Source organism: Paramisgurnus dabryanus, chromosome 1 (assembly GCF_030506205.2).
Source record: "Paramisgurnus dabryanus chromosome 1, PD_genome_1.1, whole genome shotgun sequence".
Lineage (NCBI taxonomy): Eukaryota > Metazoa > Chordata > Actinopteri > Cypriniformes > Cobitidae > Paramisgurnus > Paramisgurnus dabryanus.
Genome location: NC_133337.1, coordinates 46,758,464 through 46,778,824, shown reverse-complemented (window position 1 = coordinate 46,778,824; position 20,361 = coordinate 46,758,464). Strand labels below are relative to the sequence as shown.

The following is a 20,361-nucleotide window of genomic DNA, read 5'->3' as shown; positions in this document are numbered from 1 at the left end:
CCACTTTGTGTAGAATGTTTGTGTTAAGAGATCATCAAAATGTTCCTGGTGCCTTTTTTCTTTTCTGAAAGCTTCAGAATCAACGTTGCCTTGAGAGACAATATTGCTTAGGATTTTTTCCTCAGCATTCTTTGTATCCGCTTTTATATGTCATAGTCTTTTGCTTTTTCTCGCTGAAAAAGAAGCCTGAATTGATTCAGTGGAGAGAATAGAAAGGGTTTTGTGGCGGGCTCAAGGACTTCTGCCTGGTGTTGGTACTGAAGGGAACCTTTTCCTCTGTGGATTGATCAAGGCTGTAGAGGTCGGAGAAGGAAGGCACGGCTTTGTTTCTCTTCTGAGCGGGCCTTCAGGGGGCCGATAGGCTTTAAAACCTTTTGAAAAAATGTGTTGCCTTTCTCTGTTTTTAAAAACAATATCATTGCGCAGTCAGGAGGGGTTGTGAGTTCATCAAAGTGACAAGGAAAGAGATATGGATTTCTATTGGGACAATTTTCTTTATAATTCCATAAGAAGGATTATCAGTTCGTGCAGGGTCAAGTTTCGTTCTGATGTAATCTAGGCCACGTATGCAGGGAACATAATATTAACCAATGACATCACATCATACCTTATCATGATTCAATCACATCCTGATTAAAATCAAGTCCCACCTTACATTATTTTTACTGCATCACATTACAACAGTGAAATGCCTTTGCAAAGCATTTATGAAAGCTACTCAAAGAGAAATGATTCATAACCTAAACTGTCTTCTGTACTGTACTTTTTAGGTGGGCTTTTTTGGTTATGTGAGCTTCACCGATGACATTGCTGGAAATGTGCTGATGAACTTCCCATCCAACCTGGTGACGGAGATGATCCGTGTGGGTTTCATGATGTCTGTGGCCGTGGGCTTTCCCATGATGATTTTGCCCTGTAGGCAGGCCATCAATACCATGATATTCGAGCAACAGGTAAAACTCAGTGTACTTATATATACTTATGTAAGTATAGCTTTACAACATCCTAACCAGCCATAATTGTCAATAGAGTCTTGCTGCGAAGTATTTGGGGCATCTGGCAAAAATAACTAAATTTAATAGACTCAATAAAAACAGATTTATACAGAACTGATGTCAGTGTGGTCTTTGTCAGACCATCCCCTGAGATCCAACATCTCCTGCCGCCACCCAGACACCGGTGATCCAGCATCTGCTGAACGCATTCAACCGGCCGTTCTGCTGGGGCAGTGATAAAACCCTGCCTAGATACAGGGGGAAATAAAAAGGGCTGGATTAATGTGATGGTGTCTAGATCTCCTTCATAAAGCAGCCAAGACTTTGGCTCACGGTTTCCCTGGAAGTGCTACGCTGAATCAGCTCAAATCATGCCGAATGGCTGCCTTTGTATTTGCGGACGGCTTTTACGTTGTCGTTAAATCTGGCATTTTGACAACAGAACTGAGGGGAGTTTATGAACCTTGCATGCCAAACCCAATTGCCCTGCATGCATTTCACTTGTTTAAACACAACAGAGGCCTGGGGTACTTTGTGTGCCTGGAATCTTGTAGCAGGTCCTGAGAGGTTTGTGAAGGGCGTTCTGTTTAGAGGCAGACCGTTTTTTTTTTTTTTTTATCTTGGGGGGCATACAGATGTTAGATAACATTGTCTGATAACAATATATATCGGCCGATATTCTGTTTATTATAGTACAGTACACATATACTACATAATGCTGTAATACTTACAACAGTACTGTAGTATAAAAAAAAAGTTTGTGCACACAAGTATGTGTGTCCAAACATTTGACCCGTACTGCACATAGAGTACATTATATAGGGGAGAGCGGGGCACAACCTAACGCTTTTTGGTTTTGGCTCAATCATTCAAAAAATATTTGAGTTTGATAAATTATATTTTTACACAAGCAACACACACATTTCTGCTACAAATGAACATTTGAAGTTTGTTTCTAGTACTTACCATTCTTGAACAATTACATAAAACGTGACAGAAGTGCAAACTTTACAACTTACCCATAGGTGGGGTTAATTGTAACAGGCAGGGGGTTAGTTGTAACACTTACTAAAAATTAAGTTTGCAGGCAAATTTTTCAATACTATATACTTGAAGTGGATATTGTTTATATATCTGTCTATAATAGACATGTATCCACACTGTATTCATTCATCCAGGCCTTTTCTAACAATAGTTAATTTATAAATAGATACGAATGTCTAAATATGTGAGAAAAAGCAGCACAATTATGACAAAACATTTTTTTAATATGTGACCCAGTCTGTAATAACCATACTACAGTTTAAAATCAAATTCTGAGATTATGAGCATCGAAGTCATTTTAGCCATTCATTTCATTATGATTTCAATATTTGACGTGAACTTATTCAATCAATATTAAAGAGGTTATAATAACTCTCAATAACTCTTAATAACTCAATCAATAACTCTCTGGAAAAACATTAAACATTTCCAATAAATTATTATAAGTTAAGTTGTTTAAATGTGCGTTGATGATTTTATTTGTTCTATATTTTTCCTTAATTTAACGGTTTTCAAGTTTTTAATACTTTTTTTTTTTAAATTTTTTTATTTTTTTTTAATATGGACATAACAACAGCATTGGACGCACCTGATACTTTGTTTTTAGTGTTATAGCAAAACTGCTAATTTACAACACCTGTCCATGTTACTCTAGTCAACATGGGCATGGTAAATGTATGTTAATAATTCGTGAAAGAGTCAGCAAAAATAATTTAGAAACAAAATCCAGATAAAGATTTTTTTAAGGTTCAAAAACAAAATCACTGCATTCATACCTTAAAATCACTGGTAAAACTAGAGTTGGCATACACACAGTAAAAAACAATATCAATATATGTTAAAGTTTTTTTTCTTTCTTTTATTGTTCGATTGACAGACAGACAACTTTAGGATCTACTGCAATGCAAGGATCTAATTTCATGTTACACATCAGATATTTTCCCCCAACAGTTAAACAAACATTTAAGTAAGCCATAACAGATTATATCAGCATGAATTCTTGTCAAAACATATATTTTTAAAACTGTAATTTTTTTGTATGTCTATATATTGGGGTTACATCCCTGTGTACATACAGATGTTTCAGTCAGCACGAGGAAGACCGTTTTCAGGTCTTGTCGCTCCTAATGACTCTTTAAACATCAGTCAGTTTCCGAACTTTATCTCTCTCTATAGCGATTTTAATATTAAGCAATATAACTTGATTTTTTTAGCAGTTTTAAGTGACACCAAAACTTTTTTATGCTTCTTTAATTTTTTTCATTTTTCGAGGGTGTGAAAGTTGCATGAGCTTATTTCATCAATTGCTATGAAATAAATGCAAAAATCCCTAACATTTGCATGTACAAAAGTATGAGCATGTTTAGTAACAACACGTGCAGCTGTACTCTCACATACTGTAATATTAGTGCGCGTCATTTCTCCTGCTTGTTTTTTTAAAGAGCACCTATTGTCCGATTCACGTTTTTACGTTTCCTTTGGTGTGTAAGTGTGTATTAGGACATGTTAACGATATGCAAAAGGTACACACCCCAAAGTAAACAATGACGCAAGTTATCATCTCCAGTGTAAATCTGTTTTCTTGGACTACAACAAACACACGGATTGTAAGAAACTGTTTACTTCCTAGGATTGGTGATGTAGACAAGACCGACATTATCATAATTCCTCCCGCTTCGGACTCACAGCCTGGAAGTTAACTCCTGTTAGCATTGCATTGTGACCTGGGTCGCCAGTAGCAAACAGTGGAGGACTACTTACATCATTTACAAGCATTTTATCTGTGTTCTGTAAAAAAAAAAACTTTCATATCGTCTCCATATCCATGTCATATATGCCAATACAAATATATTTGCGACAGACTCATATCGGCTCAGTCTCTAGTTCTGTTAACCGTGTTCCTGTCTTGGCTTCTCAGCAGAAAGATGGCACCTTCGCGGCAGGCTATATGCCACCCCTTCGCTTCAAGTGCATCACTCTCTGCATCGTCTTTGGCACAATGCTGGGTGGTATCTTCATTCCTAATGGTAAGACTGGATTGTTAACACAACAGCATCAACGTCTTTGAAATGACCATATTCAAAATTAAGGATATCAAGGTTATATATTCACAGAATGTTCTTTACATTATTGATTGATGATTGTATGTATAAAACAGTAAAATGACTTAAGCTTGGTTTTCACAAGCTAGGTCAAATATAAAATAGTGTAAAACCCAGCACTGGATTAATCCAGGTTTAAAAATGACCTAAAGTTAACAATTTCAAGTGTGAATACTGCCATGATGTCACAGCCCACTTCATCTCCTTTAAAATATCTCTCCTCACGGTACCATCCATTCATTATCAGCAAAACAGGATGATAAAGACATGTTTTAGGCAGTGCTGGGGTGGGCCATGTTTTATTCATTCTTCGTAGAGATTGGCTGTCGTTGGCGCGGGCTCCACTTGGCTCAGCGGGCCCAATTAGACTAATAGAGAAGGGAAGGTGAGACCCACAGAGACGATTGAATGGAGTAAGGGAGAGCTCTGTCCTCCATGACGGTTCCGCTGGCCGCCGGTTCCTCGTGTCCACAAATCCAACCATAGGGAAGTAGACACTGCAGGCATAAATTTGAGTAAAACAATATGGCCGCTCTCAGGATGAAAAACACCCCCTGGGCCCAGTGCCCAGACTTGCTGCACAAGGGTATCGTTGAAAGAGGATGGTAGGAGGCAGATAGGAACGTGTGACGGAGAGGTCTGATGGACGATGGTGGTTGAGGATATGAGATGGTGTAGATTGCTTGCGCTGTTCGTTCCAGTTTAAATAGGGTCCTGAATGTCGTGCAGGCTGAAATGGATTTGTGTTTTCACTTGCAGTATTTATGTAGTTGACATTGTGGTTTTTAACATTGTTAGGCATAATACAAAGTCACCTGTGCCAAACAACTATCCAGTATATACACTAGCAACATTACAACTACAGTTCTACATTCCTAAAACCTGAAAGCAACATCCTCCCAGTTAGTGCAACAATAAAAAGAGAGATTGGTCTCTCACAATGTCACTTAGATTGTCTTCAGGAAAAATTCATTATTGTGTGTTTGTGTGTACCATAGTGGAGACCATCCTGGGTCTGACTGGAGCCACCATGGGAAGTCTGATCTGCTTCATCTGTCCAGCTCTCATCTATAAGAAGATCATGAAGAACGCCTGGACTGCACAGGTGAGACACACGTCACATCTGATGCTCACACATACATGATTTTTTCCCCCCTGTTGGTTCATTGTACTTGATAAAAACACTTGAGTTACTACATTAAAGGGTTTGCAGGATTATGGTCGTCTTTATGTCCAAATCATAGGTGTCTATGTGTTTCCTTAGACTTCCACTATTAAAAATCAAGCCAAAATATTTAAAAATGTCCGTTGACATTAAAGGTGTCACGATTTTTTTAATCGAAATCGATCGAAATTTAGTCACAACCTCGAACTTTGAATAAAACAAAATGGAATTGTCGATGCTGCCACGCCCCCATGTCATGTCTGGTCGGCTTTCCAAGCAGAATAAAACACATGTGTTGAGTGCTGCAAGTAAACTTCGCTAGCTACAGCTAGTTAAAAGATAGCATGGCAGATGCAGGAGACACCACGCAAGCTGCTCTTTACATGGGAAACAAAAAAACAGGAGAGCGGCATCTGTGCCAGGACCGGTCGTTTCTCTGAATTGAGATCGGTTTAAGTTTATTTCTGTTGCTTAAGAGTTATGAAAACAGCATTTAAACATGACTTATTGGGGTATAGTCTCACAATCTCGTCTGATGGTAATAAAAGCGCGTTTTTAAGGTGCAAAGTAATGACAGATCTTCATCTGACAGGAAGTTTCGTTTTATCAGGTATGTGCGTGTACCATATTTTTACACTTGCAGCACGACTAACATGGCAGGCCATCTCCTTGAAATCCTTGAGAGTTTGTGAATCTGGGAAAAAAATTCAAGTCCCTGGGAAGTTTTTGAAAATATACATAACATAGATACAGGCCATTGAAAGTGGTTGAATCTATTTTATGCAAGAAGTTTTCTGGAAAAAAATCCATATTATTTCCTGTGTAGTGTAGGATAATATCATAAAAATTCTAGACTTATTTAAGCACACGTGCTAAACTGTTCGCTTTAAAGCAACACTATGTAGTTTCCATGTAAAAATGACTTACAGCTCCCCCATGTGGTTGAAAAGCACAACAGTGCCTGTATTAGACACTCTTCTGCAGGCAGGGGGAGGGGCGGGGCTGTGTTTCCTACCCTCCACCGCCACTTTCAGAGTGTGCTTGTAGCAGCTAGGAGGCTGCTCAGGTTGCAGCAACAGTACAATTTGTCCAGTTAAAAGTTGATCTATCACTGAAATAATTTTAGAGACATTATTTAAAGGTAAAAAAAACTACATAGTGTTGCTTTAAATGCTTATATCTTCTGTATGCGAATGTTGTGTTTGACACATGAAAACGTCTCGGATTACGTATGTAACTGTTGTTCCCCGAGAAGGGAACGAGACGCTGCGTCTCCCTTGCCATACTTCCTGCATCCCTGTTACGCCGTCTTTGGCAATATTTCAGATAGTGATATACTTCCTGGCCCCCGCGTCACCCTGTCTTTGTCATTAAGCCTCACCATTGTTTGAATTTGATTCACACATTCAGATGCACTTACCACTGGAGGGTCTCCAAAGTGTCACCGCAGTGACGCAGTGCGTGTTCCCACAAAAGTGAACTGTAACAATGTTTCTTAAAAGGTAACACGATGTAACCTTGCTCTCACTAAAAATGTGTCCCCACATTTAGTCCTTAATTTTGAGAGTATTGGACCTGGAAAGTCCTTGAAAGATCCTTGAATTTGAAGTTAACTGAGGTGTGGGAACCCTGATAAAAGTGTAGTCTAAAAATGGCATTGCAACCTGTAAAAAAAAAAAAAGTAAAAATTGAGAATTGAATCGAATCATGACCTTAGAATCGAAAATGTAATGTAATCGAGAATTTGGAGAACCGTGACACCCCAACTCGACATATTGCGCAAATGAAGTAATTTGAGCCAGAGTCTGCACAGTTGTGATATTGAGGTGGAGACATGGTGATATCAAGGCCCCGCCCATTTTCCTGCTTGACTTAAACACTTAAACACACAAATCTAGTCATCATACCTTTTTTTAATACCATTTAATAATTAAATAAACTAATAACTGCTATTGAATTTAAATGCTTAAAAAATTGATGACTTTAAAAATTTTTTTTAACATATTACTTATCTGTGACCTTCATTATTAAAAAAATGCATTATTTACATGGAGAGGGCGGGGTTAATGACCTATACTGCAGTCAGCCACCAGAAGGCGATCTTTTAATTTTTTTTAAAAAGCTAAAATAAGAAAAATGCATTAGGGATGTGTGTAAGAGAGGCAGCTGCTGTCCTCTTTATAATGGAGTTTGTCATTAATTTTGATATCCTGCGAGTTCATTGATCGCTCTCATGACATGTGCATGCTGGCACTGTGTGTGGGTGATGTGCCTCAGGGCACCGCCCCCCCCTTCCTCATCTTTTGCCCAAATTACAGATGCTTTTTCTCCTTGACAATAGAGTGAGTTTACATTAATGCTCTGGCAGACGTTTTTATCCAAAACTATCTACTCGCATTCAGATTACCGGTATACATTTTACTGTACACATTTTCTCCTTGTGAACTATACCAATGACCTTGGCATCGCTAATGCCAACTGAGGCTTTATTAAGTGAAGTGTAACCACTATGTTGACGTATTCAACACATCTTTGCATCGTGTGGTTTGTAAGCAGCTTTGATGTTTATTGTTCTCGTGTGCCAGACATGTCCACGCCACACTTTCGTTCCCATGAGCATTAGCAACCAGTAATGCACAGGGTCACTACCCAAACACTGAGGTCTGCCCAGTGGAGTGTTTGTTCATGATATTGGGGCACGGCGGTTCATTCCAAAAGAGATTTTTGTCATAACGAGTACAGCAGATGTTTGTGTTGGCATGAGCCTGTAGTGTCACTCTGCCATCTCTCGTGCCAGACAGTTCGACGCTTCCAGGTTTGCCACCGCACAAAGGATACCCACAGATCAGGGCGAGTGAATCTGGGAGGGGTCTCCTTTAATAGATTTCATCAGCGTTTTGGGCACATTAAGGACTGTAGGGTCATCACTGTAGAGCAAATGCCAGCGAGACTCTTGCCAGCTTTGTGTATTACATTTTAGAGCAATCAAATTTAATCTGCATCTATTGGAATTTAAACTGTTTAGGGTTAGTGACAATTAGGGATAATTGGTAGAAATAATTTTTGTTCTTTATGCTTTACTTTGTGGCCCACATAAAGAAATATTCAATTTAATTTTAACCTATAAATTAAAAATATAATTTTATTTATTAGTGATTGGTTAATGTTACATTATTGACATTTTTCCTAAAAAAGATTTTGGATAACCCAATACACTTATATGCTTGTGTCTTTCTCTCTCTATTTTAGCTGGTTCTTTGGGTCGGCCTTGGCATCCTCGTCATCAGTACCTTCACAACACTGTCCATTTCCTCAAATGAGCCCCAGAAATTCAAACCCCTTCCCATCTCAGCCAAGACAGAGGACAAACTTCCCATCCTGGACGTTCCTGACCTGCCTAAAGTACCTGGTATATTGAATGCTTTATATTAATGCCGAAAAAATTCAGAAAGTACAAGTTATAATGAGATAGAGAATGAGTAGAAAAAAGATAGCGAGGGAGAAAAATGATTAGCTCCAGTAGTGGGCCTCCCCCTTTTTTGAATCGGTGACCTGAATGGTGCCCTTCAAACCTGAGCGCTCTGCATCCCAGAGCGGCAGTGAGACGGCCAGTGGCGTTTTCCCGTTATGGCTCCGGTCAGAAGAGGCAAATGGGAGGGCGTCCAAATCTGAAAGGGGGCAGCGCGAGTTTGATATAAAACGGAGAATCGTTTAAAAGCACAGGGACATCCCACAACTTCATCCACCATTACCTCTCCTTTTCTGTTTTATCACTCCTCCTTCTTCTCCCCATCTCTCTCCCTCCTGTCGGCTGACACTGGCATTTATCACCAGGCGGACACCCACTTGCACACCTGTTTCCTGTTTACGGCAGCTGTGTGAAAACGGGGTTCCGCGAGTGAGCAAAAGGAACTTGGTGCCCGTGGGCCTGTGTGAGGACAGGCGCGTGCTGTGCAACAACAGAATTGTAGATTAGTGTATCCCTGGTGCCGGGTATACTTTTTTCCGTGTCCGGCTCGCACACACACACATGTCCGCAAAGCTTTCAAATTACACTCAGTTGGGCTTAATGATGGCCGTGTTCTTATTCAAATGTTTACTCTATCAGAGCACTGATTTGCGACATTTACAGTACATTAAAAAAAAATTTAGGATAGATGAAGAAAAGTAGCAGATCCACCATTGCAAACAAAGTTTAGAACAAACAACAAGAAAACAAAGAACGGGAATCAAACATTATGGTAACGAAAATGCTTCACTGCTTTCTGTTTTTGGAAGAAGTGAAAATAAAAGAAGAAAAGACGATGGTGTGTGTGCAAACGCTGTCTATTGCCTTTGTATTATTGTTTGTAGAGGAGTATCCTGTCTCAATATTTTCACGCACATGTGCTGTTGTACGCAGACCCTCCTGATGACGAAAATGACGTCAAGCGGACGGCTCTAGTATACCTTTGGCTTTACTGTACTTTAGAGACGGAGTTGTCATTTATTCCCCTACTCAGAATCTAAGCCAACCCAGGGCCCCTAATGTTAAAAATACTACTTTGTTTATTAGGGCTGGGTCATATATTGAATATTATTGGAATGTGTGGATAGTGCTCTTCTTAAACATCAGAATATTGTGAATATTGAATGATGTTGATCAAATGTGCCAAAGACAGCACCAATAGTAGGACTGTACGTATGAAGGGAAAATGCAATATGCAATAAAGGAACACTCCACTTTTTTTCATAAATATACTCATTTTTGTTTTGGAATCCATTCAGTCGATCTCCAGAAACGTTTTTTTTGCAGCAGCCGAACTTTCAATAGCAGGGGACTATTTTTGGGCGTGGCGTAATATCATTGCGCCTTATATCAAGTCCTTGATTATTATGCCAGAATAAGAGTATAGTTCCTAGCCATATCTGCCTAAAAAAAATTAAACTTTTAATTTTCTATCGGTCTTAGTACACGATGTAACTACAGAAGAGTTCCGTTTTAAATAGGAAAAATATCGAAACTCTTTGGATCTTTTTTAGCGTAATGCTAATGGTCTAATCAGATTCAATGGATTATGCTAAGCAATGCTAAAAGTGGTACCGCCAGACCCAGAGATCGGCTGAATGGATTCAAAATGGTAAAAATCAAATGTTTAACTCTAGGGGAGCTGGCATATTTTAAAATTAGCATATTTTCAAAAAAGTTTGTCAAATCAATTTAAATACCATTCAAATATATTTCAAATTTGAAAATTATATAACAAACAGAAATTTTGCACATTCATTTTGGTGAAGGCATAACTTTTTTTTGTCCCCTGTCGTTCTTTCTGCTAGTCAGACCATTAAACAAACAGATACCGGAAGTAAAGTTTTGTCCAGACGTGTAACCACGACCACATGTATGCGTCTGATGAAACCGTTTATACACAACTTTAAACTTTTATTCACAATTATTTTATAAGTATTAAAGTCAATTAGTTTTTGCAAACCATTGCGCTATACCGATAAAATAATTTGATTTATATGTGTGAGTAGACTGTAGGAATAATTGTAATTTTTTTTTATAAAATACTAGGAATGTCAAAATAATTATTGCAATTAATCGCATACAAAAAAAGTTTGTTTTTGCACAATATGTGTGTGTGCCCTGTGTGTAATTATTTTGTATATATAAATACACACACATGCATGTATGTATTTAAGAAACATTAACATTTATTTATTTCGATTTTGATATATTTTATTTTATATATAAATGAAAAAATATATACATAAATATATCATGTTTCTTAAATTTCTTATATATGTGTGTGTGTTTATATATACATAATAATTACACAGAATACAAATGCAAATATATTATGCAAACACAAACATTTTATTTTGTATGTTATTAATTGCGATTAATCTTTTGACAGCCCTATAAAATACATAATGTGTCATTTTAATAAAAAAAACACCAAGTGATCACTAAGTCTATTTTTTTACTTAACTCTTTCACCGCCAGTGTTTTTTAAAAAAGTTGCCAGCCAGCGCCAGCGTTTTTCATGATTTTCACCAAAGTTTAATGCCTTCCAGAACATGTTCTTCTTTGAATATATATACATACAAGAACATACAGACCCTCTGCTTTCAAACAAAAAAAACCGTTTCATCCTACCTTCAGTGGTTCTTTTGTAATCAGCTTTTGAATATGGGTAGGTTTCTGCAAAAACACCACATTTTGAGCAAAAAGCTGAGATAATTCAATTTTTGTGACTGACTTTTCATAGAGATCCCATTCAGAGCGATCTTTAAAACAGACACGGACACGCAGCCGCTTGCCATAGGGCAATACTTCCGGTTTTAAAAAGTTGCGCCACCTGGTGGATAATAGCGGTATTGCGGAAAGACAGAAAAACTCGTCATTGGCAGGGAAGCGTTTTCTCATAATTGGCGAGATATCTCATCAATGGCGGTGAAAGAGTTAATTTTTACACTAAACATTTTAATTTATTCCATCCAAATCATGCTTACTTTTAAATTAGGGAATTTTTTTTAAATATCAATTTACAGCAAAAACAAAATCGTTCATCGTCAGGTTTTGGATAGATTTTGATATATCAAATTTTAGGTGTATCATCCAGCCTTATTTTCTAATAAAAATTCCATTAATGATATTTAGTAATAATTTTTACTTGCTAAATTTCTGTTTCTCATTAAACTAGTACAGCTGTTTCCTTTAAGGGGTATGTGCAACCCGGAGAGAACTTCATGAAGTTTTCAACTGGGAAAGATTTCGATTTTGCTTTCTTAAACTTATGAAATTAAATCAGTGATGCCAAAAGGTTAAAATAATTGGTTAAAAGGAGCACAGTTTAGGCTTGGTGCCTTAAAGGGGTCCTCAGCGGGAAGCTCCTTGACCCATGGGCGGTCTGCGGTTGTGCTGCAGGGGCTCTGCCAATTACTGTTTGAAGGCTTGAGCCCAGGCTTAAAATGCAACACTCATTTTTATACAATGCGTAACAGGTGCTGCTCCATCTCTGTATTCACCAAAGGGCCCTTGGCCTGAAAAAGATTAAAGGCCCTACTTTTCGAGTATTCTCTACCTCCATCTCTTTCTCATAGATAACATTTGTCAAGGCTGCTATTCTTTCTCATTTTCAATGTTTAATGTTTTTCTGGCTGGCTATGTATGTATGCTGTCGCACAGTAGATTATCTGTTACATAGAAGTAAGGTACAGGTTAAAGGAATGTGTCGACATTGTAAATATTCAAAAGCTGTTTTGCACAGGACGAATGGCAAGGTTATATGGAAAACGGCAAGCATCCATCTCGTACCTCTATTGAAAATCTCTGTGATTCTGCTAATATGCTGTGGTCTTTCATACTTTGCTGCCCCCTACTGGTCTTTATGTGACTCTTTCATATCTATACGATTTGTCTACAGTAAAGATTTCGCTTCGGGCTTCTTACCATGATCTTGTTTGGAATGAATGTTGTATTTTGCCCATTAAAGCCATCATTTTGCTCATTATGATTGTTTTCTATCTTACAATAGGAGAGAATAAGGTGGATCCTGATCCAGGTGAGAAGCCGGACGCGTTCAAGCCCCCGATAGTGGTGGAAGAACCGAAAGAGAAGGTACCGGCAGAGCCTCCTCAAATTAATGTTCCAGTCAATGTGGATGAGCAAAAAAATAAGGAGGATGAGGTACAGCTGGACCGTCCTGAAGCAGGTAACTTCACGACAATGTGCAAGTTGTGTGATCTTTTAGTTTGTGAGGTATGGCAACCTTTGAGAAGTTACCCACTTTAATTTTACAGCAGTGCCAGATGGTGAAGCCCACCGTCACGAGCCGCCCATCCCACACGACAGAGTTCAGGTAGATGAGATTAAAAACAAGGAGGAGCTAGAGGATGAAAAGAGGGAGGAGAAGCGGCAGCTTGCCAAAGAGGAGGAGGAGCTTCTTGCTGAACAAGGGGCGGGGCAAGCCCAAGAGGTGGAGCAGGAATCGATTAAAAAGGAGGAGCCAAAAAATGATCCTGTGAAAAAGGGCGTTGATGGGGACCAGCTTGCTGGCAATGAGGTTTTGGAAAAGGTTGATAAACCAGAGGATCAAAAAAAGGTTGAGCCGGTGGTGGTGGTCCATAAAGAACCAGAGAACCAACCTGTCGTTAAAGAACAGGGAGAGAAAGAAGCTGCCGCAGAGAAGAAACCAGAGGAACCCGAACCTCAGGCCGAGAAACGTAAGTCTCTATGGAACCCTCTCAGAAAATATAGGGGAGAGTGGGGCACAACCTAACGCTTTTTGGTTTTGGCTCAATCATTCAAAAAATATTTGAGTTTGATTATTTATATTTTTACACAAACAACACACACATCTCTGCTACAAATGAACATTTGAAGTTTGTTTCTATTACTTACCATTCTTGGACAATTACACCAAACGTGACAGAAGTGCAAACGTTACAACTTACACCATAGGTGGGGTTCATTGTAACAGGCAGGGGGTTAGTTGTAACACTTGCTAAACTATTTTGTCTATATACTTGAAGTGGATATTGTTTATATATCTGTCTATAATAGACACGTATCCACACTGTATTCATTCATCCAGCCCTTTTCTAACAATAGTTCAATTATAAATGGATACAAATGTCTAAATATGTGAGAAAAAGCAGCACAAATACGACAAAACATTTATATGTGACCCAGTCTGTAATAATCATACTACAGTTTCAAAATCAAATTCTGAGATAATGAGCATTATAGTCTGATTTTAGGCATTCATTTCATTATGATTTTAATCTTTGAAGTGACCTTATTCTATCAATATTAAAAATATGAACCAAAATAAATTTGACACATGAGTTTTGATAAGACGGCTACATTTATTTTGTTGGCAGCCAGCAATCATTCATGTGTAGCCTATTTAAAACAACGGCAAGAATTACGCTAACGTTAGCGTTTTCATATCATAAGTGCTGAGGGGTTAGTTGTAAAACAGCGTTATAATTAACCCCGCTGTGTCAAAATATTTTCAAGCCCACCAAAAAAGTTGCTAAGAGCTGCGGACATATCTCAAAACAATGCTATGTTTTAATCAACAAGACACTGATTAATATGACATAGCATTGGATTTGGTATCTTACACACCCAACCATATGATGAAAAAATGTGTTCATCGATAACTCTCTGGAAAACATCATACATTTCAATAAATTGCGTGATATCAACTTTTGCGTAACCCCCCCCCCCCCCCCCCGGAAAAACAAAACGCGCAACCTTGTGCAACAATGTAAACAGTCCGTGTTACAACTAACCTCGCGTTTTTGCCCCGCGCACCTCTACTATTGTCGTTTTTGGGCAGATGACTGAAGCTTTGTATTTATGTTGCGTTAAATAAAAGATTAATCCTTATTAGATTCAAACACGTCCTTTTTGCTGTGTGGTAATTTGTTCATTTATTGACTGTGCAAATTTTTCTTCAGCGAAGGAGCAGGTTCCTGTGCTGGAGCACAAAGAAGAGAAGGTTCTGGATGGAAAAGATGGAGGAGCGGTGAAGGATGGAGATGGGGATAAGATGGAAGGTGAGCGGTTAATCCATCACAATACTGAGTCCAGAACTTAAAGGACGGCATTAAAAATGATGTGTCCTGGTTTATCAGATTACAGACGGTTGAGCTCACAGTTTTATTCAAGGTGCAGTCTTTGCCTTCTCCTGTACCTTCTTCAGCCTAAATGGTGATACATTGGGGCTGTTTACACTTGGTTTTAAGATGTGTTTTCATCGATCGGATCACAAGTGGACGAGAGAGACACATTACGTTTACACCTGGTATTTAAATCCGTCTCTTTTGTCCACTTTCGACCGCATCTGTCCTGAATACTGTGAGGGGGTGGTCTGTGAGACGGTGGGCGAGTCTCTCTGCTGTCATTCAAACGCGAGCGGGAGTAATTATGAGTTTATATGGACGCAAACTTATATTATGTCGGAGCCCGCTGCTTGTTTAGCAAGTAAACATGCTGCACAGTGTTTTGTACGTTTATATGTTGGAGCTTTCTCTGAATTTTCAGCGCAATTGATGAAATAGGATTGCGCAACTTTTACGCTTTCAAAACGAAACTACGGAGAACACCCGCAGTAGTTTTATCAATGAAAGGCTAAAAATAGCGCTGTTCACCGTATGTTCACGCCAGAAGTAAAAAAGACGTAAAATTAGTGTTTAATACCTCAGATTAGATAAATGGGCGGAGAGAGGGCGGTCGCGTGTGGCTGTTCGAACACATTCAACCACATATGCGTTCCGCAACTCCAAAGCGATCCGATCGAAAGTGGTTTCGACTACCTTTGAATGTGGTTGAAAGTGGTCGAAAGTGGACGCGTTCAAAACGTTTTGAACACCGTTTACACCTGGCATTAACGTCGTCCACTTGTGATCCGATTGACGAAAACGCATGTTAATGCCAAGTGTAAACAGCCTCATTGTGTTATTATTTGTGGTTAATAGCTCAACTGCCAAGTAAAGTTAACAGTGTTTATCCATTTTTATTCTTATGTGGCACTAAAGGGAGTAAGGGGATAGTTCACCCAAAAATTAAAATCTTAATTAAATTTCTTTATCCTGCTGAACACAAAGGAAGATATTTTGAGCAATGTTTGTACCCAGACCGTTTTTGAGGACCATTGCCTTCCATAGTAGGAAAGAAAAATACTATGGAAGTCAGTGGTGCTTTTGTTTTCTGTTTGATTACAAATATCTTCCTTCATGTTTATCAGAACAAAGACATTTATACAGGTTTGTAACGACTTGAGATTAAATAATGACAGAATTTAAAATTTTGGGGTGAATTATCCACTTCCTGTTTAAGTATTAAAGTTATTTCTCTGACTTTTGCTAAACTTTTTCTTGCCCTTTCTTTCTCAGTGATGTCACCATTAATAGTCGTATTTTCTCAGCAAACCGGCCGTCGAATGTCACATTGCTTCGGCATGCTCAGATATACTGCAGAGACGCGCCGAATCTTAAATCTCAGCCTATTTCACTTGGCTTGGTTTTTCATTAAGGCACTTTGCACTTTTTCTCTGTCTTATGCTCTTTCTCTCTTGATTTCTTATCTTCCTCTGGCCTTCTGTTGTGCCGTGGACTCCTGTCTTCTGCAGTGATTAAAAAGATCGTCGCAGGTATGAGATGCTCTGTCTTCTGCCGTTTTCACTGTCCTCTATCATCTCGTTTGTAAAGCCCGAAGTATAGTCTGTTTTTTTCTCTTCTTATGGCGAAAATTGTGACACTGTACGCGCACCCTGGCGTATGTGTAAAAAAATTGACCATATTTCGGCATTAACAGTTGTTTTCTCTCACACTTGAACCTTTGATCATAGCTATGAATAAACAATTCAGTGTGACTCATGTAATCCAACGTACATCATTGATGTCGTTTATAGATACACTAAGTTAAAGGAATATTACACTTTCATAAAAAAAATTGATAATTTACTCACCCCAAAGTCAAGATGTTTATGTTAAGTCGAGAAGAAATAAATTTTTTTGAGGTAAACATTCCAGGATTTTCTCCATATAGTTGACTTAAAGGGACCCTCCACTTTTGTTTTTAATATGTTAATTTTCCAGCTCCCCTAGAGTTTGTGATGTTGGATGATTTTATGTAGAAAATATGCGTCAATGTCTTTTTCTTTCATTGGTTGGTCTGCAGAGGGTCAGCTGGACCACGCTGTCCTGCTGCAGGTTATTATGGAGCAGCAAGAACAGCAGAAAAGACTTCTGGACCAGCAGGAGAAACTCTTAGCTGTTATTGAGGAACAGCACAAGGAGATCCACCAAATCAAAGAGGGGGAAGAAGAACCAAAGGCAGCAGAACAGCAGATAAAGCACGCGGTCCAGGAAGAGAAACACGTGGCTTTGCTTGAGGAGCACAAGGAGGTCAATCAAATAAAAGAAGCTGAACAGAAAGCAGCAGCAGGTAAGCATAGAGTTAGGGAAGATTGTCTACTTTACAAATTAAAAGTTTGGTTCCAAAATGCGATAAACGCCATTAAAAAAAAATTGTTACCACCAAAATCAGTATTGTATCAGGTTAGTATTCAAAAGTTAATTCTTAATTTTACGCAAAATCTGATATTTGTCGCTATCGTCCTGTTTTAGCATCATTGCATGCAGTGCAGTAATAAAAAGCATCATGTCTTGTGTATAGGAGATGGTGCAGGTGAGATGGACAAAATTGTGCACAAGCATCCAGATGGACTAGAGAGGGCAGAGAAGCCCAAAGTTGCCGACGTCGATCCAGACCAAATGCAGCAGGCCCGGGAAGAAGCTGAGCCAGCGGCAAATCAACCCTTGCTTCCCCACAACGCCATCAAGTCGGTGCAAGAGGGAGGTGTTGTACTTTCCAAACAGGAGGAGCTTCCGCTGAAAAACGATGTAGGAGCAGTTCCTGCGGATAAGGAGCTCGGAGCCCGAGGCGTCCCGCTACGCAAGCGCGAGCCAGACCTGCCCAGAGACAATCCCGACGCTATAGCCGAGGAGGAGGAAAGGCTGAAACAGAAATTGGCCGAACTTGAAGCCGAGAAAGAAAGGAAAGAGAAAGAAAAGCTGGAGAAGGAGAGGATCGAAAAGGAGGTCCAGGCACGCGTAGAGAAAGAACGGAAGGAGAGGGAGAGACGTGAGGAATTGGAGCGCGAGCAGGAGCTGGAACGCTTGCATCAGGAAAAGGAGCGGATGGAGAGGGAAAGGCTTGAAAAGTTGAAAGAAGATTGGGAGATCATGGAACAGGCGGAAAATAAGAAAAAGGTGCTCGAGCAGCAGGAGCAGTTAGATCCCCTACAGCAGAAGGACGAGAAGGACGACGCCCCCAAACCGGAACGCCCACTTGAGATAAAGAAAAACGCAGGCAGGGACTTAAAAGAAGAGATAATTGCACCGGAGGAGAATGTTAAAGAAGTAAAGAGGAGCAGAGAGGATGGAGGGATGGATCTCAGGAGGAGGCGCAGAGATGTGGACCCTGAGGTGGGTGGAGGTGCTAAACTGGATCATCTGATGGACTTGGGGGCGTCAGACCTGGAGGGACGGCTTCTGGCCGGGGTTCAGGTGCACATGCGCCAACTTAAACAGACATTTCAGAGTCAGGAGAATGAAGACTAGAGTTACAAATTAAACCAGAATGAAGATCTGAGATTTACACCGTATTCAGCCTGAACGCTTGGATGTCTCACTGTACGTCTCAAATGGACATGCGGACACGTGCATTCGGTTAAGTAGGAAGCTACCGTGAGAACATCTCATACCTTTCATTCTCATTTTAAAACTAGATGCCTTTGTCACAACCTTCCTTTATTCAGGACTCATGACAATGAGCGATTTGCTTTGATACTTCAGTGTCCTACACGGAATGCTGAGTCTCTTATGATCTTCTGTCGTTATATTGTGTGAGATTTTGCTGAATCTGGTGCAATAAACTGAATGTCTGGTGTAATAAACTGAGCGGCATCACAGTTAAAAAAAAAATCGTAATTAAAAACGGGCACACAGGAGATTACACAATATACGATTGCAAATTAGGAAAACACGCCCTCTAGTGGTTCATATTGTTGATTGCAAACCAAAGCGTAATGTAATTATTGCATTCTGACCTGTTTAAGTTGAACCTTAATAGATTTGTAATTATTTAAAGGTCAACTTGATGCCCACCTATCATATAGCTACTGAGTTGTTGGGTTTAATGGAGTGTTAATGTTATTTTGGATTCAATAATCCGATGTCTTGAAATGAAACCTTTCCTATCATTTGTATTTTTCAAGTGTACTTTTGCTCTTAAGTATTTAAGAGTCTTTAAAGACTAGGATTTAAAAATATTGTTTGTATTACCGAAACTGATTCTTAATGATTTTGAGAAAAGGCTTTAAATATGTAATATTATTTTCTATATATTGATATTGCATTATATTAGATAATAATTCCTATTCATCCAAAGCCTTTTTTACAGAAATGATATTTTTAAAGAGTATATTTGCTTCTAAATTAGTCCTTATGCAGTTTTCCCACAAAAGTCACTTTTACTAAATATCGCAGAATTCCTGATGCTGAATGTTTCATCTCTATTCATGTCTATTGCTACAGTAGCTGGGTTCATTTGTGTTGTGTATATAGTGTGTAGAGTCTTTTTAAACATGTTTTGACTTTGGATCCTACAAATAATCAGTTTTGTAAATGTATGGTTTGCTGCTGAACATAGCATGACTGTCAAGTTCAGTATTTTACTGTGGAGGTTTTGATTTAAATATTGAGGGTTACATTATTCTGTTCTTACATTCCATGTTTTTCCTATGAATATTTTAATCAGGTCAGGTGCCTTGTGGTTTATTATAATGCAATAATGAAGACTGTTACACCCACACTGTGTGTGGATACGTCTTTCTTCCAAATCTCCTGTACAGTTTTCCGCTTTGCTTTGGGAACTTTCCGGTGAAAAAAAATGGTGTGAGGTCATAAGAGGTTCATTGAACGCTGCGTTCTTATTGGTCGGTAACATTGTTCACATAACCATATGCATTTGTTGAAAAGTTAAAAGAGGATGTGTAAATTAAAACGTATCTTGGTTAAAGATACTTTTAATTGTATTGTAACAGATTGCAGACGATAACTTAAATATATAAGACATGTTTGGCTTAAACAGAACTGTTAGTTAAAATCTTTAGTATTTGATGTTTAATTGGATTAAATTAATAAAGTTATTTATGAAGCGGCAGTACATTGTGAAATATTGTGTTCTAATCCTTGCATTCATTATTTATAAAAACTGTTTTTCATTTTGTAAACAAAAAAAACATTTTTGTTTGTTACTAACATCAATGTTTTAGGTTAAATGTATATTGATGTATGGGGCAGTGTATTTTCCTGGTGCTGGTCAGCAATAATTTAATACAGCAAGGCACAACGTGTTGCCGTTAATGCCAGACAAAAGCCCCTCTGAACCTATAGGTTTTTATAGCCAATTTGGACCAAACGCAACCATTCTTTTTCAATTAACACCCTGTAGGGCTTGGAAAAAGTGCGAATGAAGCCCACATGAAAG

At 38.8% G+C, this 20,361-nt stretch overlaps 1 protein-coding gene across 5 annotated transcripts in view; it reads left to right on the top strand.

Moving 5' to 3' along the window:
- The window catches only part of slc38a10 (solute carrier family 38 member 10), a 36,913-nt gene extending 16,879 nt beyond the window's left edge, over positions 1–20,034 (top strand). For 2 of the 5 annotated variants that reach the window (XM_065262720.2, XM_073815200.1), the window contains exons 9-17: positions 771–953; positions 3,958–4,066; positions 5,140–5,246; positions 8,556–8,715; positions 12,830–13,006; positions 13,074–13,517; positions 14,763–14,861; positions 16,987–17,253; positions 17,485–20,034. In XM_065262720.2, the coding sequence (XP_065118792.2) occupies positions 771–953; positions 3,958–4,066; positions 5,140–5,246; positions 8,556–8,715; positions 12,830–13,006; positions 13,074–13,517; positions 14,763–14,861; positions 16,987–17,253; positions 17,485–18,431 (2,493 nt within the window). In that variant the 3' untranslated portion in view covers positions 18,432–20,034. The remainder of the gene's footprint in view (positions 1–770; positions 954–3,957; positions 4,067–5,139; positions 5,247–8,555; positions 8,716–12,829; positions 13,007–13,073; positions 13,518–14,762; positions 14,862–16,986; positions 17,254–17,484) is intronic. The other 3 variants (XM_073815202.1, XM_073815206.1, XM_073815204.1) reach the window with 3 other exon arrangements.
- Positions 20,035–20,361: the final 327 nt, after the last annotated feature.